General features: G+C 46.0%; 1 protein-coding gene and 1 long non-coding RNA gene across 3 annotated transcripts; both read left to right on the top strand.

The window, feature by feature from the left end:
• Positions 1-3,553: 3,553 nt before the first annotated feature.
• Positions 3,554-18,153, top strand: LOC142575697 (uncharacterized). Of its 2 annotated transcripts, none has more exons than XR_012826703.1 (5): positions 3,554-4,158; positions 4,213-4,271; positions 5,224-5,293; positions 6,389-6,457; positions 16,176-18,153. It is a non-coding gene; the product is annotated as an uncharacterized LOC142575697 (long non-coding RNA). The 2 variants fall into 2 exon arrangements; XR_012826702.1 differs by having other exon boundaries at positions 6,242-6,457.
• Positions 18,154-23,244: 5,091 nt separating this feature from the next.
• Positions 23,245-27,327, top strand: Vkor (Vitamin-K epoxide reductase). Its single transcript, XM_075685258.1, has 3 exons — positions 23,245-23,573; positions 24,801-24,910; positions 25,376-27,327. The coding sequence occupies exons 1-3, from the start codon at positions 23,386-23,388 to the stop codon at positions 25,582-25,584; spliced, it is 507 nt and encodes a 168-aa protein (XP_075541373.1). The 5' UTR covers positions 23,245-23,385; the 3' UTR covers positions 25,585-27,327.
• The last annotated feature ends 544 nt before the right edge of the window (positions 27,328-27,871 follow it).

The following is a 27,871-nucleotide window of genomic DNA, read 5'->3' as shown; positions in this document are numbered from 1 at the left end:
CCTCCGGACATAATTGCGCTACAAGAAACAAACGTAGAACCAAAATTACAAGGCTACACGTGCTACGAAAATCCGGACGAAGAACGGAAAAGGACAGCGATCCTAGTTAGCAAAAGCCTCACGGCCATACACCACGACAGGATAGCTGACACGGACGTAGAACATGTAATAGTCGAAATAATTCCGAAAAAGAAAAGGGCAGGAGGAAGCATATTCATAGTCAATGTATATAGTCCTCCTAAGCAAAAGAAGGCCAAATTTGAAGAGCTATTTAGAGGAGCAAACAAAATCGCAAAAGGCAATGCGCTGGTTATATTAGGCGACTTCAACGCCAGAGAGGAAAGTTGGGGGTACAAGACATCAGAAATAAAAGGTAGGACAGTAGCCGACGCGGCGGATAACACGGGGTGCGAGCTAATCACCGACGCCGAAAACCCGACAAGAACCGGGAACAGCGTAACCGAAGATACCTGCCCAGACCTCACCTTCGTCCTGCGAACAAAACAAGCAGAGTGGGAAAACCTAATGGAAAACCTAGGAAGCGACCACTATATAATAAGAACACAAATCACGACATCAGATACTATCAGACGGCAAATAGGCAAAGCCAGCATCACGTATTGGAGAGCCTTCAGAGAGTCGGACAGCGACACGACAAGAGGGGAAATCCAGTCGATATCCGAATGGGGAGAAAAACTCAAAGAACAAGTAAGGAAGTTCACGAAAGAAGTAGAACGCACGCAGCAAACACCGGACGTGGACTCTAGGCTACTCAGACTGTGGGAAGCAAGAAAGGGACTCACGAAGAGGTGGAAGAGGCAGAAATTTAACAGAAAGCTCAAAATAAAAATAGCAGAGATCACAAGGAAAGCGGAGGAGTATGCGGAGCAGCTTGCGAGACAAAACTGGCAGCAGTTCAGCAATTCACTGAACGGGACCTTGAACACAGCAAAGACGTGGAGCATACTCAAAACCCTACTAGACCCGACCAAAACCACGTCAGAGAATAACAAAGCCATCCATCGACTGGTTCACCAGTATGAAGGGACGAATGAAGAACTGCTAGAAAAAGTACGCAAGAAATGCTTTGGCGACAGCAACCCGGCCGCTTACACAGAAAGATATAAAGGGCAAGAAAACGAAGCATTGGACAGGCCCATAAGTAAGGAAGAAGTTTATGCGGCAATAAGAAGAGCAACAAGAAACACGGCAGCGGGTGCGGACAAAATTAACAACGCACTTATCCGCAACCTCAGTGACGAGTTAGTCGAAAAATTAACCGACTACCTCAACAAACACTGGGGAGCGGAAACAGTTCCAGAAGAATGGAAACACGCTGAAATCATCATGATTCCAAAGCCAGGAAAGAAACTCCAAGTAGAGCGCCTCAGACCAATCTCTCTCACATCATGCTTGGGCAAGATATACGAGAGAGTGGTTACGAAGAGACTTCGAGACTACGTGGACGATAACGAATTATACCCGCACAGCATGTTCGGCTTCAGAGCCAAGCTGTCGACTCAAGACGTGCTGCTGCAGATAAAGGAAGAAATACTCAGCGAAATCCCACGCTACGGAGAAAATATCATCATGGCACTCGACATCAAAGGCGCCTTTGACAATGTCAGTCACGAAGCCATACTAACGGGCCTAGACAACCTGAACTGCGGCAGAAAGACACACGGCTATGTCAAAGCATTCCTGTCGAGCAGAACAGCGACCATCGGGCTAGGAGAGCTAAGATCACAAAAGTTCAGCACTCCAAACAAAGGCACACCGCAAGGGTCAGTTATCTCGCCCATCCTTTTCAACGTGGCAATGATAGGACTGGCCAAACAATTAGAGGAAATTGGGGGTATACGTCATGCGATGTACGCCGACGATATCACCATCTGGGCGCAAAGAGCTCCGTTAGGATACCAAGAACTGAAGTTGCAAGAGGCCGCAGCATGCGTAGAAACATATGTCAGGGCAAGAGGACTCGCATGCTCAACGGAGAAATCTGAGCTCCTGAGAGTACGCCGGAGACGCAAGGCCAGCGACGAGGCCGAGCCCCTGAAAATCTACCTGGAGGGACACCAGATCCCGGAAGTGACGCAATGCAGAATACTGGGGATGTGGGTGCAAAGAAACCAGCGTTGCACATACGCCCTGGCACTAACCAAGACTGCAGTCAACCAAGTCGCCAGAATGATAAACCGGGTGTCGAAAAGAAGATATGGCATGAAGGAGGCAGATACACTCAAGCTGATAAACAGCCTAGTAGTCAGCAGAGTGGTGTACAGCCTACCGTACTACAACTGTGTCAAAAGCGAAATCCAGCAAATCGATACCATCCTAAGGAAAGCACTCAAGATGGCGCTTCAAGTACCCCAAACAGCGTCGACCGAGAAGCTGCTAGCCCTAGGGCTGCACAACAGCTTTGAGGAACTGCAAGAAGCCCAAAGGATCGCACAATTCCAAAGACTACAGCAAACTGAAACCGGTAGAAGACTTCTAGTCAGGTACGGCGGCGAATCAACCCTACGAGAAGTACAAGATAACATGACGATCCCGGACGAGTACCGCAGTACCATCAGGGTAGCACCAATACCCAGAAATATGGACCCGAACGCGCATTTACATTCGCTCGCCTGTGCAGCCGGTCGACTGCAGCGCCGCCCCCGCGGCACCAACGGGAACTATATATCTAGGTAACTTTTCCCCCTAGGGGAGCGTAGGTCCCTAGGTGTCGTGTAAAAAACGCACCTAGCTCCTGAAACGCCCTAGTCCCCATGCGCTCGCTCGCGCGGGGCCCATAGAAATATACCATAGCGCAGATAGTATGTGGTAGTATCAGCATGTATCAGTGGGTAGTATTGTTTGTGCCAACTCGCCGGAGTAGCAGAGTAGGCGGTTCATTGTGCGTGCACGCAAGCAGCACAACCACGAACGAAGCGATATAAGGTGGAACGGCGCGTTTTACGGCAATTGAAGTTGTGTGTGTGTGACGCGCTTGGTGTGTGCAAAGAGCAATTTAGTTGCGCGTGTGACGAATGTGTATGCGCAAATAGCACGACCACGAACGAAAGATGGAACATCGCGTTTTGGCGTGCGCAAACAGCAATCGAGTTGCGTGTGTGACGCGTTCGTTCGCGCAAACAGCACGACCACGAACGAAGCGATGCAACGTGGAACAGCGCGTTTTGAGCAATCTAGTTGTGTGTGTGTGTGTGCGTGGCGCGTTTGTGGTGTGCAAAGACCACGACGACGATCGTCTTCTAACTGCGCCAGAGCAAACCGATTGTTGGATTCTACATAGGTATTGAACGGGCGTTAAACCTAGAGAAACACGGGATTGCGACGCGACTAGCCGCGATGTATACATGTACATGTACATGTATATGTATACGTATATGTATACATGTACATGTACGTACGTAAGTTTACAGCACAGACTTAATTCGGAGTGAAGGGACACGCCACGAGTGATTTGTATGTGGAGGTTAACTTATACGTGCATTAATTAGCGGCGGTATAGAAAAAAAAAAAAAAGGGGGGGGGGGCGGGAGCGGAGGGAGGCGGGATTGCTGAGACAGGTGCTCGAAAGCGTTTCCACGCATGTTTTGTCGGTGTACTCGATGAACTAAATGCCGCTTTAAAGAAATTGTGACGAAATGTTGGCATGTGCGTAGTGGCACAGTTTAAAATGTGTCGGAGAGTAAATCCGAAAAGAACCGAAGCATACCATGTGTAAAAAATGTGTGAAAACTACAGCTGCAAGCTTATGTTATGCAGCATTGACCGATGTCGAGATGTTGTTCTCATGAACGTAGCATCCATCGCCTTTGCACGCATGTGCTGGCTTCGGCGCACTATCATCAAGGCATTGATCAAGGTTAATAAAACTGTACCCGCAAAGAGTGCGTCGCCCTGGTTTCGGTTCTCAACAGTTTGTAAATTGTGCTTTTTGTTGGCGATTCTCTAGACAAGGGATGAAAACGAAAACTGGCAATTAAAATAAGCAACACGTAGAATATTTTAAACGAAAAACTGTTTCAACATTTCTTTATGTAACTCTAATTCTAAGGCTCTAAGCGCCACCTATTTCCGGTAGTCAAAATGTGCCATGGCGGCTTCCTGTCAATTGGATGTGAGCGTAGCATGGGAGCTTCAATGGTACATCTCAGCTTTTTTGGTTATCCCCAGCTGTTCCTTTCTTGTACCCAATAGAATACCGAATATGAATCGTATAGAAGCTCAGAGGCTGCACCTGTCATTCACATAGACAGGTAAGGTAGCTGTTCGCGACCACTTTCAACTCATCTGGGACGTACATAATTTTTTTGTTATTTATGCATGCTTAGGCATCATTTTTCACGCCGCCTGAAGTTCTCGCTAAAAGTACGCTTTAAATGCACTGCACGCCTTAAATTGACACCCATCTGTAACGTGTTTGAGCCGTTTTTTATAGCCCATATTTTGCGGACTACGATTTTAACCTCATGCGCACTACCGCCCGTTTGTTCTGTTGCGCTCGCGATATCAATGTTTTTAGATCCAGAAGGCTGCTTCCGCATGAAAAAAGAGACTCGCCGTGTTAGATTGTACACATGGAAAGCGAACGCTGTGACACATTCTTTAAATTGGCCGACTTTGCAAGCGGTGGCATCATTGCCGTCGTCGAAGTGTATATACAGGCACACTATAATAGAGACATACGTATTTACAGTGCCAAATGAACAATTTGGTGTTTCGTCCCTTGGCGCTCTCCTGCTCGGCCTGACAGGCAGGTGTCACGCAGTGCGTTGCACTGAAAGCGCATGAGCATACCGCGAAATCTACGCGAGTGTTTTTATAGACAAATGCTCGAAGATTTCTATCACCAGCTGCCACTTGAAAGTGCGTTTAGCTAGCAGGCCAGCAGTGTAGTGTCTGCGCTTTCAAGCATACACTTGATCATACGAAGATAATGAGACAAAGTGTAAACACATGAATGACAGATTCACTATTTCTTGACACTCGTAAATCCTCAAACCTGCCAATTGTTCGTTAGTGCGTGAAAAAGTGGAATTTTGTGATGTTTAAAAGCAGACATTGGTTCATCCAAACGTGGCTTTGCCTAGGCCGTCGCATTGTATGAATGAATTATCAAATGCATGGGCATTGGAGCAATGAGGTGATGTAGCTGAAAAATGCACCTTTGTTCTCTTTTCGCTTTGCCTCATGGTATTCTGTCTCAAGTTTAGCCATTGTCAAAGCAGCAATTTCGACTGGCACAGCAACACTCATCTGAATGGCATCTGTCAATGTCGTAAGTTGTCATTGCTCCTTTCAGCACATATGTTACATGGTCTTTGACATCTTCAGTACGACCTAAATGTGTTTCACAGCTGTGATTGCCGCAGTGCATATAGAAGCAACGAAGTGATCCCAAATACTTTTGCAGAATAACTGAAATGTGGGCAAGTTCATTCGGATTCATGATTATGGCAGATTTGAACCCAACACTGTGTAACACTACTACACAGACTGGCGTTTCGGGTAGTTGAGACAAGAGTCTTATTAAAACCTCGTTGAGATTTGACAAACTGTTAGCTAGGTGGGATAAAGTAATTGTGATTCAGAATGGTAGCCTCAACATTGAGCACAAGGCAAGAGGTGAGTTTTTTATTGTGATCATTTTCTACAAGCATGCACATTAGCGTTACAGTAGTACAAGCATCTTTGTAGCACATCCTTCCCTGTATAAAAAGGGTCATGTTGCTTACTGCTTAGCTGGTGTTATGCATTGTCCACTTCTATGGTGTTGATGCCCAGGATCTCTACAAAACGGAACCTCTTCGGTACAGTCGTGTGGCTGCTTGTGTTCGTCTCCCCTAGCCAGAGGCATGAAGGGGGGTTCACGGTCACTGACCAAGTCTGATGTATAACCCGACGTTTTGGAACTACACACGGGTTCCTTGTTCACTGAGTAGGACAGGAAATCGTCGTCACTTATGTAGCCAGCATGTGACGTAATGAACATGTGTAAATGGCAGGCATAGTCCCTGGTGTCCGGTTCATCGTAGCTGGCGTCAATTGAACGATTAGCAATTCTAGCAGCCGCCAGGATGACATGTTCTTTTCTTTGGCAACAACAGTGGCATTGTCCCAGTCAATCTTGTGACTATGTTCCTGCGCATGCTCGGCAAATAATAGTCGTGTGACTATTATTTCTTAGATCACATTTTTTTTTTTTTTCGTTTCCATGCCTGACCAGCCGAACTTTCATCGAACCCTTGATTATGCAGCCAGAGGCAGTGGCACTCGTTGTGTCCTGTTTGAGATGAATGGTCTTTTTGTCCGTGTCTATCCACTATCACCTGGGCTTATCTCCTGGCTGCTGAAGTGTGCCTGCATTTTCCAGGTCAACTACTCGGACATTAATGTCTGGATACAAATTGGGTAGATCTTGTATGCCATGCCCAACATCAGAGTAAGTTTTCTGTTTCTGCTTGAACTTTTGCTCATGCACTTTCATTTTCCTCGGGTCCGGGAGTTGTGGAAAGAAGCTGTTTGCAGTAGCTGGAAGTGTAGTCCTAAGCCTTTGGCTCGTAAGCATTTGCACTAGCGAGGAGCTATTTTTCAGAAGGCTCAGTCTATAATCGTGTGTCTTGTAGGCATCACCTGACGTCTCAAGGGAGTTCTTGGATAAGTTTATGGTGGCTTCTGTGAGATCATTGCGCTGTTGGTAGCGTGGACTGCACGCCATTTGTTGGAATTCTTATGAATTCTGCAAACAGCGAGCTGCGCCCTTTTGGAAGCTACAGTTTGTTGCGGTTCACGACCACTACACTATTGCACGCCTTGTGAAAACAAAGAGGCATTGAGTCGCAACCACAGGTCCTGTCAAACTAGCCAGTACTAGCTCAGGATACCCTTACTAGTATTTTGTGACGATGAGCCACCACACCCCTCCAATAGAAAATATGTCCATAGTGAACTTCTGTAACAGCTTTTCTCGGAATCCCAATTGCAGGAGTGTGACCCTTCTCTTAGCCCTGTGGTGCTAGCATGTACGACATGACTTGAAGACATTTGCTGTTTGTATGTATTTACGATGCAGCACTTTGTCATCTTGATAGGCATTTTTTGATTTCAAAGTGGCCTTCAAGTGAGAAGTGCTGGGTGGGTAAGCTCCTGTAGCTTCTTGGGCGCGATGGTTTTATTGCCAAAATATCAACATGTCTTGGACTACATTGTCCTTGTAAAGCCAGAATTCTTTCAGAGTTTGCAACACCTTGTCCAGCTCTTTCGAGTGAAAATGCAAAGTTGGCAGCAGCATTAATCTAGCACTTGTTCTTTCTTCAATTGTTGTAAAGAAGGTGGGGAGAGGCAGCATGCATAGCCTTCAATCTTGGTAGGCCCTTGTGGTGCCTGTTATTCTCCTTCACATGAGAACTTCACAGTGTATCAGCTGCGGGAAAGTCTTTGCCTAAGATGTACATTATGCCTCATAATGCATCAATCATGTGCTCATTTTATAGATTGGGAAACAGATTGTTGCCCCATTTATAGAATTTATCTCGAGCTTGCAAGAAAGAAAGCACTTCTTTCTATATCTGGGCATAGCCAGGCATTCTGTCTCTGCAAAATATCTTGAGGCGTATCTGGTAACATGTTGCCCATCGTCTTGCTTTTGGCTGAGCACTGCAACTAGACCACAGCACAAAGCATCAGCTGTGATTAGCAGCTGGTCTCTCATTTTGAGGAGCACCAGCCAAGCACTGGATCTGAAGAAAGTATTTCTTTCCATTTTGAGAATTCTGGAACCTGTGTGGGTTCCAGACAAACCATGCTTTGAAAACAGCATGCTGGACAATGGGTGTAGTGTTTGCATGTTAGGAGCGAATAAACCTAGATAGGTGGTCATGCCCATTAGCAGCAGTATTTCTGGAGGATGGTCTTGGCATGTCTGTGACAGCTTTGAGCTTGTTTTCGTTCATGTGCCCCAAGTAGGATGTTATTGTGATGCCAAACTTACATTTCTCTTTGTGGATGGCAGCTCTTGCACAGTGGGTGCCCTCAAATGTACTGCAGAGTTCGTTGTGTTCATGTTTAGTTGAGCACCAACTGATAACCTCTACCATATGACAAGCAACACATATAAGTTCTGGATGAATATCATTCATATACCATTGTGTTTGATCTGGGGCACACCAGATACCAAATCGCATGAGCAGTTAAAGCGAAACCAACAGAATGGTGCTGTAAAGGTGGTCAAGAACTTTCTGTAATTTTGAGGGATTGGCCAAAACCCTGAATTTGGGCATCAATTTTTCATACACCAAGCTGTGACTTGTAGTATCTGAAGGGTATGGTCTACTGCAGGAATTGGCTCATAGGGCTTGCTTGTTCAGTTTTTGTGTAATCCATAAAAGTGTGGAGTGCTCCTGATGGCTTCGTCACCATAAGCATGCACCAAGGAGTTGGCTCTGTCATAGCTGTCGTAAAACCAGTCTTAAACCTGGAGAAGTTTGGCTTTCGTCTTCTATAAAAGCAGCCATACAAAACAGTGAAATATTAGTGCACAGGACACAGGCTCCAGTTTCAACATTGTCATGCAAGCTGCGCAAAGTATTTGAGGATGCGGCTTTGAATCTCCACAACCATTAACATTCTCAATCTGTCTAAGCACTCGACTTCAGCTTCACTATCACCTCTGTGACCTATTTAGCAAATTTATTTGGAAATAGCAGCATTCTGCCTGATGCACGAGATGGAACTTTATGTTGTGCTAGTCGCCTTACACACTGACCACAGTAACTTGGAGATCACCACCTTCTCGAAATGTCACGAACCACATTGTTTTCAGGGTGAGACAAGCAATCGTGTCTAATTATCATCTGTGACAAAAAATAACTGATGCCTGTGGCAAGGTGCCATTCAAGTGGTTGAGTTCCTCCAGGAGGTAGGGGGTGATACGAGTGAGAACCCTCAAAAGCCAATTATGGCCTTGGCCAAGCAGCCCCAGGTGACATAGTAAAGCTTTTTGGGCACAATGTCATTAGGCACCACCCTATATAATTTATTTGCTTCCACAACATCTGCATGGCTCGCGAGTGTCCGGTGGTAAATTTCTGAAGCCACATCAACCTCGATGTAGTATCCCTAGTTCCAAATACTTCAATCTGCATGCCACTATGTATGGTGGGGGTTACTGGGAAGGAGAATAACGAACAGCTACACATAGATAAAAACTCCCTAAAGGCTGTTATTGTGGAAGGACTGCCCAACATCAACACACGCTATATGATACAAGAATGTTGCTGCTATCAAAGATGAATTCAGTCAGTAATTGAGGATGAAGATAGTTTTACTCAATAGCCTTATAAAAAATGGTAAAAGAAAGCTAATAAATTTGTAACATGTTTTGAATCTTGTCTGAAAAAAAAATCATTAGTATGTCTTGAAATATCTCGCGCAGCCGGTAATCCTGTTCTACTTCTTCATGACCTTCAGGTACGCTAGAGAAGTCTTTCTCATCATTGGGCTAAAAAATGTAGTTGAGCAAAAGGAGTAGACCTAGGTGGCTGACAGAATGGCTCTTCTTTAAGTGCTGTGCGTAGAAGAAAAAAACATGCAAACATCTTCAACACTGTAATGGGCACTAACTGTTAGGGATGAAACATGAAAAACCCTAAGGAAAACATTTAGGTTTGGTGGATATGTAGAAAATACACAGAGACTAAAGACAGTGAAGGACAACGAAAAATGTTTGTGTAAGCTTCTTCACCAATGCGTTTGTTGCCTGTAGACAACACCAAGCAGAACTCGGAAAGCGACCTTCACCCCAAGTCGGCGTCAATTCTGCGTGCAATTTGTGCATATTGACACAAAGGTGTGGGGCTCCTGCACTGCAGAACAGCGCGCGCAAAGGTCGGCGTCACGAAAGATAATAAAGTGCGTAAGCTGCACGCTCTTGTTCTGCCCCACCATTAAAGAGAAGCATACATTTTGCAAGACTCTGTCTCCAATCTACATTACATTTTTCGGCGGAGGTGTGGGGTACGTGCTACCACTTGCAGATCGAACGCCGTCTACAAGCCCAGTACGAAGTCCGGTCAAGCTGACTCCCGTGCAGGTACGGAAAGCTGTCGACTTCAAGGACTGCCACCTGAGCATGAGCCTCTACGCAATCAAGTCAGAAGGATGAATACATTGGTTCCACCTTCTTCATCGACCGCCCCGACCGAGGTCGTCCTCAACCAGCCACGAATCCCCACATCCTTCCATGGGGACACCTTTGAGGATGTAGAGGACTGGCTCGATCACTTTGAGCGTGTCGCAGAATTCAACGTCTGGACTACAGAGCGCAAACTACGCAACACCTACTTTGCCCTCGAGGACTATGCACGGACCTGGTTTGAGAACCGTGAGGCAGGGCCCTATCGACATGGGACGAATTCCGACGGCAGCTAATCAGCACATACGCCAGCTTCGATCGCAAGGAGCGAGCTGAATCTGCAATGCAGGCGAGAGTAAAGAGGCCGAACGAAAGCGTCGCAATGTTTCTCAAAGGTATGTGCCGACTTTTCCGACACGCAGATCCGTCCATGCCAGAAGAAAAGAAGCTAAGGAATTTGATACGCAGTGTCGAGCAAGAGTTATTCGGTGCCCTAATACGCAACCCACCAAATATTGTTGCAGAGTTTCTCGCGGAAGCCGTATCGATGGAAAAGGCACTGCAGCAGCGAACAAGGCAGAACCGCGACGTGTCGACCCTATCGCGTGATTCTCTCGCTATATCCCTGGACAATATTAATCCCTTGTGGGAGCTCCTTAGGCTTATCGTTCGAGAGGAGCTTCAAAAGCTTCAGGTGGCTCCAGCATCGGTACAGCGACCTGCTCTGTCTGAGGTCGTCCGGGAGGAAATCAGGCAGGCAGTCCAAGTCCCAGAGCGAAGCGAAACACCACAGCACAAGGTACGGCAGCCACAACCTCGTATGTCGTATACAGAAGCTGCACGAAGTTCGTTGTCCCCGATTTTTCGCGATGTGAGCGACGTCCTGGACCTTCTTGGTGTGCGCGCCGTTGAACAAGACACTCACCTCGTTGCACGCCATTCATGGCTGAAACACACCCACCCCACAAGAGCGACGTATGGCGCTCCGCAGACCGGAGGCCCTTGTGTTTTCATTGCGGTGAAGCCGATCACCTCTACAGGGCGTGTCCCTACCAATGAGCTGGGCTCCGTGAATTTTCACTGAATGCGCCCTGCCCGTGCAATGGTGAATGCGCCCTGGAGATTGACGCATACCTCGTTTGCTTTGCCCCACGATTCCGTGAACCCCGGTCACCGTCACCCGCCCGAAACAGGTCTTCCAGCCCCCTATTCAAGCTGAGAGCAACGAGATGTCGCTCACTCAGCCCAGCCTCCCGGGAAAACCAAGTCCAACGACCTGCGGAGGAAGAGGTCGCTGATGTTGCGAACGCTGAAGATCCTCCACTGCAAGGACCGCGATATGACGTAATTGAGACGCAAAGAAAGCAGTGTAGTTCCGTACCAGTTACCACAGATGACCACGAGGTCATGGCGTTAATCGAAACGGGTGCGGACACGTCTGTTATGAGCCAGAATCTCGCGCGTATGCTGAACAAAGTTTCGACGCAATGGACCGAAACTCAGATTCGTACTGCAGGAGGTCATCTCATAACTCCAATGGGCCGGTGCACGGCACGAGTCAACATTCGGGGCTTCACGTACATCGGCGACTTCGTCAATCTTCCTGAATGTTCAAAGGACCTTATACTCGGCATGGATTTCCTTCAGGCGAACGGTCCATCATCGACCTGCAAGAGTCTAGAGTCAGCTTCACTACTACGCAAGCCATAGCGAACAGTAATGACAACGACCGTGACATCGCGCTTCGCGTAACTGACGATCACATCACGTTGCGACCCAAGAGCAGCATGCTTACCCTTGTCCAATGCGACATGGAGGACGCCGCCGAAGGAATTACTGAGGCAAACATGCCCCTGCTTCTTGAGCGCCACATTTGTATAGCCAGAGGGCTTCTTCAGGTGCAAAACAAATGTTCAGTCGTTTTGCTAACAAACTTTAGCAACGATTATCGGCATGTACCGCGAGGAACAACATGGCCGAACTGAGCTCATTTCTTCACGAAATCACTAATGTTACTGACATTGCCACATTGGAAACCGCATCGTCTCAGCAGTCCGGGTTCCCCAGCCTAAAAGAACGGATTCACGTTAACGCTGCTCTGCCAGACCATCAGAAAGACCGTCTACTGAGTCTCGCGAATGAATTTGTGGACTGTTTTTCAACGTCATCCAAAGTGCGGCGCAAGTGTATCACAAAACACCGCATTATTACGGACGAGTCTGCATGTCCTGTCCGTCAGCATCCTTACAGAGATGCTCCAAGACGACGTGATCCAGCCATCCACCAGCCTGTGGGCCTCCCCTGTAATGTTAGAAAGAAAGACAACACACTATGCTTCTGTGAAGATTACAGAAAGTTGAACCATGTCACCAAGCGTGATGTTTATTCATTGCCACGCATCGACGACGCATCGGATCGTCTACAACATGCCAAGTTTCTTTCTTTGTTGGATCTTAAATCAGGATATTGGCTAATCGAAGTTGATGAACAGGATCGTGAAAAAACAGCATTTGTGACACCTGATAGGCTGTATGAGTTCAAAATTCTCCCCTTCGGTCTCTGTTCCGCACCTGCCACCTTTCAGCGGACGATGGATACCGTGCTTGCTGAACTCAAATGGCAAACCTGCGTCGTATACTTAAACAATGTCGTGTTCTCGAGCACGTTTGACGAACATCTCGCATGACTCGAGGGTGTCCTGCGATCCATACTGCCAGCCTCACCATCAAGCCTGAAAAACGCTACTTCGGGTTCCAAGAGCTCAAATTTTTTGGCCATGTCGTTGGTCCTCAAGGCGTCCGACCAGACCTCGACAAGTTAGCTGCCGTCGCTGAGTTTTCACCACTCACAGACAAGAAGGCTGTCCAATTATGCATATTACGGATTACGCATATTATGCGTATTACGCATAATATAATACGTAATTACGCATATTATGGGCGCTTCGTCAAGGGCTTCTCGAGAATTGCTGAGCCTCTAACAGGGCTTACATGCGATGATGCGCCTTTCATTTGGGCGGAGGAGCAGCAGCAATCGTTCAATGAAATGCGCAAGCGTTTGCAAGAGGCCCCGATACTTGCTCATTTCAACGAAGACGCTGACACTGAAATCCATACTGATGCCAGCAATGAGAGTCTCTGTGCTTGTGCAGTGGCAAGCTGGTGCGGAACGACCCGTTGCTTATGCAAGCCGCAGTCTCACCAAGTCTGAGAAAAACTACTCAACCACTGAAAAAGAATGCTTAACGGTTGTGTGGGCAATTGGTAAATTCCGACCCTACTTGTACGGTAGACCCTTTAACGCTGTGAGCGATCAACCACGCCCCGTGCTGGCTTGCCAACCTCAAGGATCCTTCAGGCAAACTAGCCCATTGGAGCCCTCACTTACAAGAGTATGATATTACAGTTGTCTACCGATCTGGCAGGAAGCACAGTGACGCCGACTGTTTGTCACGTGCACCACTCCCTACGACTTCATTGGACCCTGACCATGACTTGCCATTTGTCGCCGTTATCGACGCCATAAAGATGGTTGAGCACCAGCACGCTGACGCTGAGCTGCTGCCGTGGATCAAACACCTCCAAGGAGTTGAAGGTGTTTTACCCTGCTTGCTCATGTGCGGCTTATCCTCATACTACTTGCACAAAAACGTCCTTTACAGGAAAAACTGCGGAAGCGGCCCCAATACGTACCTCCTTGTCGTGCCGTCGGCGCTACGCCACAACATTTTGCGAGCCTGCCATCATGAGCCATGCGCGGGACACCTGGGATTCGCCAAGACTTTAGGCAAGGATACGACAGAAATATTACTGGCCCCGGCCATATTCTTCTGTGCAACGGTACATGAAGACCTGCCATGATTGTCTGTGCCGCAAGAAAGCACCAGTTAAACCGACTGGCTTTCTCCATCCTGTGGACCTTCCTCAAGCACCGTTCCAACAAATAGGAATGTATCTACTTGGGCCATTCCCAGTGACCTCTTCACGCCACAGATGGATAGTCGTCGCTACCGACTACTTAACCCGGTACGCCGAAACGGAAGCTATTTCGCAAGTAAATTTATATGAAGTGGCCAAGTTCTTTGTACGCCGCATCGTCCTATGACATGGTGCACCGTCTGTTCTCATCACTGACCGCGTTGCAGCATTTACAGCGGAACTTATGCAGGATGTTCTCCAGCTGACGCATAGCTCTCACCGCAAGAACACTGCATATCACCCTCAAACCAATGGATTAATGGAACGTCTGAACAGAACACTGGCTGATATGCTCTCCACATATGTCGACGTAGAGCACAAGACGTGGGACGCGATCTTACCCTACGTGACTTTCGGGTATAACGCTGCTGTACAGGAGACTACATAGCTTACGCTGTTCGAACTTGTGTAGGCGCCACGTCAGGTCAACACTTGACGCCGTGCTACCTATGGCTGATAATAGCCCGACCAGCGAACACGTAGAAGAGTTCGTACAAAGAACCGAAGAGGCACGCCAGCTTGCTCGGCATCGTATCCGGAGCCAACAGCATACCGCCACCCTTCGATACAACCAGGGTCGTTGCGACATCCATTACAATACCGGCGGCTGCGTGTGGGTCTGGACGCCCGTCCGCCACCATGGACTCTCAGAAAAGTTGATCCGCTAGTATTTTGGTCCCTACAAGGTTACACGCCGCCTCAGTGACGTGACCTACGAAGTGGTCCCCTGCAGTTCTGAGCCCAGTTCACTACGTCGTCGTCCTCCCGCTGAAGTTGTTCGTGTAGTGCGCATGAAACCCTACTATACGCATACCTGAATGCTGAGATGCACCTGAGGAGCTCCATTTCTTATGTAGCTGAAAGAGCTTTTTGAACCGAGACGGTCGCTCTTCTCATGGGAGGCAATTGACACAAAGATGTGGGGCTCCCGCACCGCAGGACGGCGCACGCAAAGGTCGGTGCCACTAAAGACGATGAAGTGCGTAAGCTGCACGCTCTTGTTCTGGCCCGCCATTAAAGAGAAGCGTATATCTTGCAAGACTCTTGTCTCCAATCTACGTTACAATGTAATCGTTGTTGGGTGTAAAATTAAGCTTTATATTGCATGTTTTACACATTACTCATCTGATGCCTTAGCAGCAAAGGTTTTTCCTCTGCCTTTCTTGTAAAAAAATTTTGGGAAGTGCCCACGTGCATCTACTTTTATTTATTTTTTTTGTGCATGGCACATGTGCTGTTGGCCTGGAACTGATTCACAATGGTATTAACAGCCATAGCGTTCAGGGCCCCGTGTCGCTGAAAATCCAGCAGTGGTGTTGGCGACCTTTTCCATATGAGAAAATTTATCTCGAACCATGCATCCTGATTCGTGCAGGCCCTCCACGTGGCATATAGGCGTTACTGAACTAATTAAAATTCTCAAAGTATAATGTGTCAAAATTTCATAAAGTATGGCTTGCACACAACTTTGAGACATGATAGCGTTGGATTGTAATTTGAATATGCGAGAAAACATCATTCTGTTGGCCGGAAACTCAAACACAAACCCCTTTTCCAGCTGCCATTTCAGGTATGTCTTAGGAGTGGCATGCCCCAGAAAGCTCGCCTTCGCGCATAGCGTTTGCCACCAGCATTTCAAGGGAAACATTACAGAAGCATAAGCTGCAGTTGCCCAGAAGCGTGAGAAGCAGCCAGGGATCTTTTAATGCTATCGTGTTCCACTCTTAAAGGCGCAGCTTAAGTGTCCTCCAACCTTTTTTTTTTTTTTTCGCTGTTTGGGGACTGCCTTCTTGAAGGTGTTGCTTCGTTTCCTTTCTGCTGTAGGGTGAATGCAATATCTGCTTTGAACAACAGCAAAGCCACGTTTTGATTGCACTTGATGCTGGCCGCACTAGCGCGGCATCTCTCCTATCCAACAGTTCACTATGATGTTATCACTGAAATAGAATACACAGGACACCTTCGTGTACCACTTCATCTACCTCGAAGTAATATGCCATAGCTCTATGATCATATCCTTAACATCCACTACTTTCTTGGATTCATTTCAGATAGCTGGAATGTACAGACTAAAAAAGCTCGGAAGCGCTTGCACTCTTTGGAGAATTTTGTATGAGCATTTTCAGGCTGTTCTGGTGACAATAAAAAATACTGGCTCTCCTGTAATCGAGAATAGATGTAAGCATGAAATGGCTGCCGACAAAGCAGATTGATTGTAGATGTTACTAGCCACAATCTTAAAATGGGTGTAGCGCACATTCGCAATGGCACACCCCACCCCCCCCCATCACGCAACTGTACACTGGTCCATATGGAAGCAAGTTCCATGTCAAAGACAGAACCCCATTGCAAGTCTCGTCATGGTCCACCATATGCGCCGTGGACCTCGCGGACTGCTGGCATTGAAAAGAGCACAAGCAACTGTGTCTCAGTGCCAAAAAATGACAAGTGTACAGTGCCTTGTATCTGCCTCTGAACGTTGCTATTAGAAGTGACAAATAAAACTTCAGCATACTAGAAGTTACAGCTTGAGTGATATTGTGAGCAAATATTTAGAACTCAAAAGCAATATTTTTTTAACATGTTTGGGAAGTAACTAGCATATGTATTGCAGTCTTGACTGTTTGCCCGGATGAGCTGGTTTGAGTGCCAGGATAATGGCTCTGGCTTTTGGTTAATTGAAGGTGGCTGACAACAGGAGCTAAAAGCATTTCATGCTTAAAATGTCTGCAGCAGTGGCACTGTTCGGTTAGTCAAGGACCTCATTTCATGGCCCTCATTCTGACACCTTTGAACACTGTTTCTGCCTTTGTAACGCTTCCTAGAATTTGTCCTTCAAATTCTTATGTGAAAGAACCATGCATCAATTTTGGCATATTTCTCAAACTGTACGAGCAGAATTGCTGCTGATTTCATAAATACAACCTGTAAATCAATACAGCAGAATTGTTAGTTGAAATATGTAATCCAAATCAAGGAGCCATTCTCAAGACGATGTTCCCGCTGGCACTAATGCGTGTCATTCCTGGCGTTGGTGAAATCTTTATTCTACATTATAAAGCATGAAACGTTCGCACATGCTCTTATTTCCTTGTTTTTTGGGCTTTGCTGTTTCAAGGAGCTTTGCCCTTTGAGTGGCAGCAGCCTGATTGACATAACTTCTGACTCACGTATTTAACATTTTTGCACGGATTGGTCAAGGAGTAGCCAGATTTTGAGAAGTACATCTTTAGCAGAGTCTATAGGTGCTGGCTTTTGGTGTGGAGAGACAAGCAGCTTCATAGCTTCCCTCCTGTCTCTTGTCATTGTGTCAGCAAACTGAAATGAAAACTCTCGAAACAGTATATTTGTTAATGAGGAATCTTTGCAAGGCACATTGTGAAGCACATGCCGATGAATTGCTTCAACCTTTTACATTAAACAAATTATGCCATGTGCTGTCAAGAGGCAAATAAAGCTGTTTGCTTTAAAAATTAACAATAATCTCCACAGTTTGTGAAGTGATTGAGATATTGTTACCCAGTACCTTCAACAAAGATGTTATGGGAAACAGTGCAAGGAACTAGCATACTTACACTAATTGCATGTATTTGGCGGAGTTGTGTGGGAGACAAGATAGCCAACCAATTTTCCTTTAATGCATGTGAGCTTTGTCATCTTCATGGTGTAATGTAATCTTTTCAGGTAGCAGATAAGAATGTGTGGCAACATGAAATGGCCTTTGATGACACAGGCGAGTAGTGGATGCCACACTTCAGTTCTAATTAAAGTTACATCAGCACAGAGCATGTATGCTACGACCAAGTTGGGTCCATACTTTGGATTACCGTGTACAGTGTCACTCTCTTCTGCATTGCAGAAGATGGAAGCCAGTGTTTCTTTGCTGTTGCTATTTCAATTTAGTATATTTTCATGTTTTCATGCTCTGCAATATACAGCCAGAGGTTGCACGGTCTTGAAATGAAGACTACTTTTTGTGTTTTCAAGATAAAATTTTAGCTATAATAAACGGAATTTCCAAAAAACAAATTTTATGTTTGGCCTGCCTTCTTTTGGGTGATCAGACATGGGAGCTATTGAGGCATCATGGCTCATACGTGCTGCCTTTATGCTTGAGAGGTGTGTGCACAATGCTCCTTACATGTTGAAAAAAAAAAAAAAAAATGGAGACCATCCATAATTGGTCTTGGGTTGCTTTCTTAGCCACAAGTGCTATCTGAAAATATAGCTGCTTTTTGTTACTCTTTCTGGCGGTGCGTTTTAGATACATAAAAATTATGATGGACGTGCATGTTCAGTGTGATTGCAGGAACGAAAAACTTTACTGAAAGATCCTTTGCAAGACATGCAAGTGCTTGCCCATTTCATGAAAAAAAAAGGCTTTGTTTTCATTGTATACAGTAATCTAATGGTCAGGCAGACTTGATCACATAAGCAAAGAGAGAAATTCAAAGCCTGCTGACCACATCGTAACTGTCTAGTGCATAGACAACACTTGCACGTTGGCCAACAGCATGGGAAAGGAGAAAGAGATTGCCATGAAGCACATGTGGTGAAAAGGAGAATGAAGCAAAAATTGGTAGCATTCAGAAAAAGCTAGATATTCTTGATGAGAAAACTGAAACATTGGACAAATAAATAATAGCAAACTTTATCAAGTCTTACCGCCGCATTCAGCAATACGTATTGAAGCTCATGCTTGACTTGATATAAATGACGCATGGTGTGAACGTGCCCAAGATGCTCATTGCGTTTCTTTTGGTGTGTTCATGACAGGCGTCATTTAAATCGAGTCAAGCATGGGCTTCAAGTTAAGATGCATTTATGAATACGGGGGTTCGTGTTGCGGCATGGTGAGGCTCTCTGGAATGAAGACTTCATGAACTAGAGAATAGATGTGCCCGTGAGAACCTACTTTTACGTGTTATCGCAGACATCTGAATCACAGGAGCAGTCTGAAGCATGTGATATGTTTGTGAAGACTTTCCGAGAAACGTGCATGGGTTTTCTCTGCAACAGTTTGCTACAATCGGGGGTATGACTCATTTTACATTTCCTGATCACCTTGCATATTTCCGCACAATGCTTTCGTCATTACTGTTCAGTGGTTCAGTGGCACTGAAAAGGCAATACAGGCATGAATGTCAAAAGAGGCACTTGTAGGCAGGGTAAATGCAAGATTACCTTGTTTACATGTCCATAGTTTGTGCTTACAAAGAAGGCAGAAGAAGGATGCCAGGAAAAAAAGCATTTCGTCTGAGGTTGCTCTCATTATGAAGCTGTTTACAATGATGAGAGCTAAAGACAAAAAGTGTGGTCCTAATGAATGGACACATTCTCCCAGTTGCAATTCATAGTTTAAGATATTGAGGGACTTCAATCGCACTTCAAAAAGGAGTCCATGATCAATAAACAGTGCAGGAAGCCAGTATAACAGTTTTCATTGACAGTGAATTGGCCCTAGGATATGATCCAGTTTGCATCTTCAATAAAATGGCTATTGATTGGCTACTATTGATCTGTACAATAAGTGCAGCACGCAGTACCATTTATGCCTTGGGCCTCACTTATGCCATGTCAAAATTGTGGAAATACAACAGATTCATAAAACCAGCTCTCTTTATCACCTTATCTTAGGGAGGTACTTGTCAATGTTACAGTGCAGAGCACGAACATTTCCTTAGGAGAAACCTTCCAGTTATTTATGAATTATATGGGAGAGGTTCATTACCTCTTGAAAACTGTTCTGCATAACACTCTTGCTTCTTCACACATCTATCATGATCCGTCAAATACGGGATAAGTTGGGTGCTGCAGATAAATGGTTCCTGCAGAGCCTAAAGCTACAGCATCAATAGGTAGCTAAATTTTCATTCTTCAAGTTTGGTCCAGTTCTCTGAAACATAGACATAGAACTGAAACTGTTCAATCTGAGTACCAATATTAAATGTGTTGTTTTGGGGCTTCAATGATTTGCTGAAGTTGATGGAAAGTGAAGGACTGTATAAAAAACATGGCTGTAAGGTCAGCTATCATCTTCTGCGCATAAACTTTCAGATACTGCACTAAATATAATCTAAAACACATGAAAAGTTTTTATACATTAAAGTACAGCCACACTGGATCACGCTAGCATCATTATCATATGTCACTGGTGTGGCACTTCAACACAATGTGGGAACTACCATGGCTCGTACAATGCTCCGAAGGATACATTGCAATAGCGCAACTATGCTCAATGGCATTTGAACTGTTTCTTGCAATTTACAACTTCTAGCCATGCACTTATTCATTTATGACTTGGATGGTCGTGAAGCCTAAGTGCTTTTCTACCTAGCAATACTGCAAGCTTGTCTGCTGACACTAGCTGCACAAAAGAGCAACAGTAGCTTGTGCTCCAGCAGAACTTGAGGGCGGATTACAAGTTCTTGCCACACTATAGATGAGAAATATGAACATACTCCCAAGCTTCAATATCTTAGCCGGTGTAAAGCTGCAATACAGGTACTGCATTCCCTTAATTGCACTGCTTACAGCTGTCAAACTATACCTCTGGTGCTATGCACATTTTGGGGATGGCAAGAAGTTCCACTAGACAAGGTATCAACCACACAGGCATTTAAAACATTGAGTTAAGGGTGTTTAAGACTGACTAAACACAATTTGCCACTTGGCTTGGATCTCGATTCCTTTCCCCTCTAGTGTCATTGACTGTAGAGCCACAACAGGAGTAGAGTAGCAATGCTTTGTTGTCTTGCCTGTTTACTAATAGCAAGAAACTACGCTCTAGCACTGTAGCATAATCAAAGAACAAAAGGTTAAGTGCAAGCTTGATCAACCAGCTCTCCAGTAGTCTGGGCCCCACGTCAGAGGGTATCGTCGTATGGTGTCAGGACTACAAAAGTGCATGAAGACTACTGGAGGTTGCAGTTTCAGTAGAAGGTAGGGGATAACCCCTAATTAAGGGTAAGCCTTTGCTTTTGACAATGATCGGCCAAATTTAATCACGATTACCCACTTCTCCGCCGGTGCAGAAATGCCATCGTCCTTTTAAGATTGACCACATTACAAAAACGTACGTACGTACGTACAGTCCTATACACTGCGGCTGGTCGCGTCGCAATCCCGTGTTTCTCTAGTTTTAACGCCCGCGCAGTACGTATGCAGTACTCAACAATCGGTTTGCTCTGGCGCAGTTTTAGAAGACGATCGTCGTCGTGCTCTTTGCGCATCACAAACGCGTCACACACACGCACGCACACACACACACAACTCGATTGTGCAACACGCGCTGTTCCACCTTGCATCGCTTCGTTCGTGGTCGTGCTGTTTGCGCGAACAAACGCGTCACACACGCAACTCGACTGCTCTGCGCACACCAAACGCCAAAACGCGATATTCCACCTTCGTTCGTGGTCGTGCTATTTTGAGCATACACATTCGTCACACACGCAACTTAATTGCTCTTTGCACACACCAAGCGCGTCACAAACACACCACCCACCCACACACACACACACACACACAGCTTCGATTGCCGTAAAATCCGCTGTTCCACCTTGGTATCGCTTCGTTCGTGGTCGCGCTGCTTGCGTGCACGCGCAATGAAACTTCCACCCTGTTGCTCCGGCGAGTTGGCACAAACCCTGCGCTAGCGCATATTTCTATGGGCCCCGTGGCGCGCGCATGGGGACTAGGGCGTTTCAGGAGCTAGGCGCGTTTTTTACACGACAACTAGGGACCTAGGCTCCCCTAGGGCGCAAAGTTACCTAGATAGATAGTTCCCGCTGGCGCCGCGGGGGCGGCGCTGCAGTCGACCGGCTGCACAGGAGAGCGAATGTAAATGCGCGACCCGAACCTGCACAAGGCACGCAGGGAGGCGAGGGCAGAGTACGTGCAAAGGACACTGGCCATCCGGAACGAAACGGTGTATGTTGACGCCGCAACATACGCCGGCAAAGGAGAAGGCAATAAGCATAAAGTGGCGACGGTGATTGGCCCGGACCTCAGGGAAATCACCAGCGCGTCAATACGGAACTGCACGGTAGTTGAAGCCGAGGAAGCGGCCGTAGCTCTAGCGGCAGTGGAGGGCTATCGACTAGGCAAATCCCTAACTATTCTAACAGACTCGCAAACAGCATGCCGGAATTACATGAATGGCAGGATCAGCCGCAAAGCGCTGAACATTCTCCGCTCTAACGGCCGACCCACAGACAAGCAAAGCAAACACGCGATAGTTTGGATACCGGGACACACGAGTGTCGAGGGAAATCTGGAGGAAGATAGGATAGCTCGAGGGTACGCAACAAACCGGGCGTCCAAGAACACTGCCGCCATAGAGGACCCAGAACCGGTAGGCCAAACATACGCTGACACGCTAAACTACTTCAGGGGCGCCAGAATGAGATACCCGGCACCAGACAAACAACTCAACAGAGAAGAAGCCGTAATCTGGCGGCAACTACAAACGGGCACATACCCGAACTTATACATTCTAAACAAAATTTACCCTACCCAATATGAGAACACATGCCCCTGGTGCGGGGACAAGCCCACGCTATATCATATCACGTGGGCCTGCCAAAAAGCAAAAGAAATAACCGTAATATAAAACCCGAGTGCGGAACAGTGGGAGAGGATGCTATCCAGCGACATCCTGAAAGTCCAGCAAGGGCTAGTAAGGCGTGCTCGCACGGCAGCTACCCTCAGTGGGGCCCTGGACTAGGGGCACCAACCCTGCAAATCAAGATGGAAGAAGCCATCTGACGCACCGCTAACTCCATATGTAAATAGAGCAAATAAACGTTTTTCACCACCACCACCACCATTTAGGTCGTCGAGAGTAAACTGTTAAGGACCAAATCATAAACACCCGCTGTATACCAGGACTTAGTTATGTTCAATACATATAGTTTTTAAATAACTTCAACTAATTGTGAGACAGCACATTAATGTCTAACAGGCGGTGATTCGCATGTGGAAAGCCGCATGCAAAGTGCATTTGAACACCGGCGACTTAACGCTGGCCTCCGTGATTTCTAGTTTCGATCTTCAATGCTAGGTGACGCTAGCTACCAGAAAAATACGACACAGACCAGTTTGCGTTGAGCCATCCACGCGCACTGCACTCGCTTTCCAAGCATAGAGTTTGCTTTCCAAGCTATCGAACAACGCAGTAGCCATTAGACGAGGATTTGCATTTTCTACGCTCCTGCGGCAACTTCGGCGGCTTCCGCATCCCGGAGTCTGTGTCGTTTGGATATGTTACCCGCGAACCATCAAGCGAGGCGAAGACGCCTCAAAATTTACAACACCGTGGTCTGCTTCCTGGGTGTTCTGGTTTCGGTGTACGCCTACATCGTCGAAACTCGTGTGGAGCACGACCCAAAGTACGCGCCGATGTGCGATCTGAGTCCGAACGTCAGCTGCACCAAGGCGTTCAATTCCTCGTAAGTATGCGCGATTTCCTCGTTCCGTGTTTGAATGTCTTTCTCAAAACCTGATGGTGCGTCGTAGCGCTTTCTACAGCGAAAGCTGTGCGACTAACATTCCGTAGTTTTCTTCGGCGTCCTGCAACAGAAATGGACTTAGCGATTTCTAACAAACCCATACGGGTGCAGTGCGGCGGCGCAGATGTCAAAATTAGGAACATATTAGAACGCTCGCCATGAACAATGGCGTTACGTCTAGGTTATCGCAGTATGTAAGCAGGAGATGTACTGGCGCTAAAAACAGTTGCGTTATCGATGGGGCGGACACGTATAGGGGCTCATTCACACCGGCGACTGACAGTGGTCGCGCGACCAAGTTGGTCGCAAAGCGACCAGTCGCAAATGGTCGCAAACGGTCGCCTTTCTTGAAAAGCGACCATTTTGGGCCAGTCGCTTTCTGCGCGATTTTTCAGTCGCGCGACCGTGGTCGCAAAACTGATAAACCAATCAGCGGCGCACCGGAAGTGATCTTTCGTGTGTATACATCCGGCATCCTCCGGCGTCGCGTTCAAATTCCGCGTAGATTCCGAGAGTTCTCGCTGAGAACGATAATCTCCGGGATTGCGACTTGCGGGTCGCGCTCAGCCGGGCTTGCCGGTGTGAACATCAGTCGCCTTCGGTCGCTTTTTGATTGCGAGTCGCAAATGATCGCGCGACCTCCTCAAGTCGCCGGTGTGAATGTGCCCTAGTTCGTTCACCCGAAGAACAACATGTGCACGAGGGGCGCCGTAGGGAACAGCAACGAGAATGTAAACGGCGCCGGCGCGAAACGACCACCAACGAAGGACGTTCCCGCGATGCTGAACGAAAACGACAATCGCGAGCCCAGGCACCTCCGAACGAGCAATGACGCCAGACTCGCAACGCAAAATGACAACCATTCCACTCTGTGAAGATGGAATGGCAGCGACAGCACTTTGGTTTTCGTTTGAGAGCTTTGACTGTCGTCAGCTTTCGCTGCCATTTCTTGGATCTTCACAGAGTGGAATGGTTGTCATTCCCTACACACCACCCCTTTCTTTTTCCTAATGCGCGAAAAGAAGTGGCAGCAAAAGAAATAAGCGGAAAATGCTGACGTGAGGCGTTTTAATTGTGCGATACCGCACTGTGGGCAATTAATTGTGAAGGGCGTTAATCTGTTGTTCATCATAATGCGGTCATTCATTTGCTTTCTTTATTTCTCAGGTACGGCAAAGGATTGGGGCTTCTCCAACGTTTCGTAGGTTCCGACTCTATACTCGTGCAGCCCAACAGTGTCTATGGAATCATATTCTACTGCACCGTATTGATCTGTGGTAAGAGGCCAGAAAGCATTGTTAGTTTTTTTTTCTCTGTGACTTTGTCACTATAATAGAGGCCGAATACGTTTTCAAGCTGCTGGGACACATTTTTCGCTGTGTAGGTATGATTGCGGTTACCAAGACTGTTGCGTGGAAAGGTACACCGCCCTCTGATTGAAAGAGACTGTTCTACTCAGTCTATCGGCATAGACAAAAAGACATGAGCTTTGCATTAATGCCTGTCCGATTTCCAGGTGTCGCAGCTTGCTAAATGCAGTAATACTTTGTAATTCTGCCACTTTTAGAAAGATAGTAAATGATATTTTCCGATGAATAACTCCTCTCTGTAGAGCCTTCAAGCCTTCACTGTAAATAAATAAATGAATGAATGATACACTCAGTAATAATTAGGACAAATTTCTTTCCGGGGTTCTTTTACACCTCACAGCGTTCTGTATGCGCACATTCTCTTGCTTGCAGGTATGTTCGATGGAAGACGCTGGGACAAATTGCACCTTGCTCTCTGCATCCTGTCCAACATCACATCAGTCTACCTCGCCTACCTCCTTTACTTCGTACTGTACGCCCTCTGCGTGGTTTGCGTAACAACATATGTGTGCAACGCATTGCTCCTTGTAGGCAGCATATACCGTCTGAGTGCTGCTGATGTGAAAGCAAAAAAGGCGTAACTCAAATTTTCATAACCAAGCATAGCTGACCATGCGTACATTTGCAGCTGACCAATCTGTTGTGTGATAAGGCAAAAGTATTTTAACAGCGGTGTGAATATCTATATGGTAACTGTGCTGCCATGTGAAAATTCAACAGTGACAATGAACTAGCAAGGTGCTTGATTTGCCTATTGAACGTTTCGCATGGACATTGTACCATCGTTTGCTTGGCATTTTGTTGTATTCAAAATTATGGTATGTCAAGAAACTGTATTGCATCTTTCTGATTCATGGAGGAAGCACTTCATGGTTAGTCTGTTTACACAGCCCGTCTTATTTCGCCTACAACAAATTTCCCTGAAGAATGTGTTTATGTGAGCTCTCTGCAGCTCGTTCTCGCACAAGTGGCAGATGACTGCTTCAGCCTCGTCTTGAAAAGGTGTACGCGCCAGGTACCACAGATGTATACAGAGAAAATTCACTCTCGGAAAACCACAAATGCCATGGAACAAGATGTGCAAAAGTGATAAACTTTTTACAAGGGATTGTGCAACACTGTTTACCTGCACTCTGTCCTGCGCTGACAGTTTACGTGCACTCTGTCCTCATTGGATACACTTAAAGACACCTGAGCATTTGGTCTAGTCATGTTGCTGCACTGATGCAATTGTGGGGTGTAAGCATGTATGTATAGAATGCTTTTATAGTTGTCATGATTGTCAAACGTGGTACCTTATGTGGGGGGTTTTCTTTGTGTGGTTATCAACAATCTTTCACCTAGCCTCTACTGTCACTCCATAATGAAGTGCGAACTTGAGAAAACTAACTAGAAGGCACATTTACTTTTCCACATTCGCTCGTGTGTGACATTCATGTGATTTATATATAGACAATTATTTTTCGGTCTAAAGCACCTTTAGTGCCTGGCACGTGATGATTGTACATGATAACTTCGAGTACAACTGTACCTTCTTTTAGTGAACGCTGATAGAAGAATTATCAGATGTGAAGTAAATCTGCAGTAGTTATGTAATGAATACGTGCTTATAACAAATATTAAACAGATATTTTCATGCCAGACATGACTTCTTTGTAATAAGGTTCAACTGTAGTATGAAGCATAAAAGAGCTGTTCTTGCTTTGTTTCTCCTAAATGACATTTCTGATGCGATAGTATGTATTCATTAGAGGTGCAAGGACTTCGTGTGCGAGCATGAGGTGTTACAAGTGATGGAATGAAGGGCATTGTTGATAGGTAGGTGCATGGTAAGCCTTTGCCGCTCCATTTCAAGCATATTGCATTATGCTAATTGCGCACTGTTCATTTGTTGACACTGCTGTCACCCGAGAATATGTGTGCATGCATGCATGCTTTGAGTTTGCTTAACATCACTAATGTGAAGTTATAGTCACTGTAGCAATTTACGCTCGCTAGTCTCTAGAAGCACATGCACTGCACAATTGGTTTTAGTAGAGAGTTCACTTCATTGCATGCGACACTGAACTAGGGTAATGCGACGTGCGCATGAGATTACATATGCTCAGAAGTTATTTACCAGCGCTGCTGCGCATTGCATAAGTGTCTCAAATGAGCCTTTTATGGTGTTCAAGTGTAGTACTTTTGTAACGTATATCTACAGATAAATATATATTTACTGCTTATTTTAATATACCATTTATACATGTGTTTTTCATGAATGTCTGTACATGGAGTCTTCTGAAATAAAGTGTGCACAGATTCTCCTTCCTTTTTAAGCATCATTGGTGTCTAGCTCGGTTGTCTGTTTTCTGCAAGCGGTGCGATGGAGGTCCTAATACAGTAATCCCAATGCACTGCAGTACTGAAGGTTTGAAAGACAGTGGCTTGCTCTTCTTTTTTTAGTTGAATTGTTTACCAAAATAAAGGTTCCAAGCTCATCAGGTCCGTGCAGTGGGTTGTAACTAAGGCTTACCATTCCTGTTTTATATTTTTTTAAATAATATTACAAGATTTTCTAACTTTCATTCTCTACAAGAGTAAAAAAGAAATTTGTATTCTCTAATGAATGGTCACATAAATGTTTTACCTTGGCATTTAATATTTGCAATTCTGGTAGATGGCATACATTTTTGAACCGTGAGTGTTCAAGTTCAGCTGTTCCTGGAAACATCTACTTGCATAGACAAACACTGAATGCTCTACTGCATTCTTAGTTACTCAAAGTAAATTATGGTTTGGTGTGCAATGTTACTTTGTGGGTTAGATATTACTAAACAATGGTGAATTAAAACAAATGACATCACAAAGAGGAAGCTGAACTGTATT

Source organism: Dermacentor variabilis, chromosome 3 (genome assembly GCF_050947875.1).
Source record: "Dermacentor variabilis isolate Ectoservices chromosome 3, ASM5094787v1, whole genome shotgun sequence".
NCBI lineage: Eukaryota > Metazoa > Arthropoda > Arachnida > Ixodida > Ixodidae > Dermacentor > Dermacentor variabilis.
This window is presented reverse-complemented; position numbering and strand designations above follow the sequence as displayed.

Bases quoted from the DNA above. Each gene is read 5' to 3' on its own strand.
- Vkor (XM_075685258.1), top strand. From the start codon at position 23,386: ATGTTACCCGCGAACCATCAAGCGAGGCGAAGACGCCTCAAAATTTAC. The intron at 23,574-24,800 runs GTAAGTATGCGC...TTTATTTCTCAG, and splicing joins ACCAAGGCGTTCAATTCCTC to GTACGGCAAAGGATTGGGGC. The intron at 24,911-25,375 runs GTAAGAGGCCAG...TCTTGCTTGCAG, and splicing joins CTGCACCGTATTGATCTGTG to GTATGTTCGATGGAAGACGC.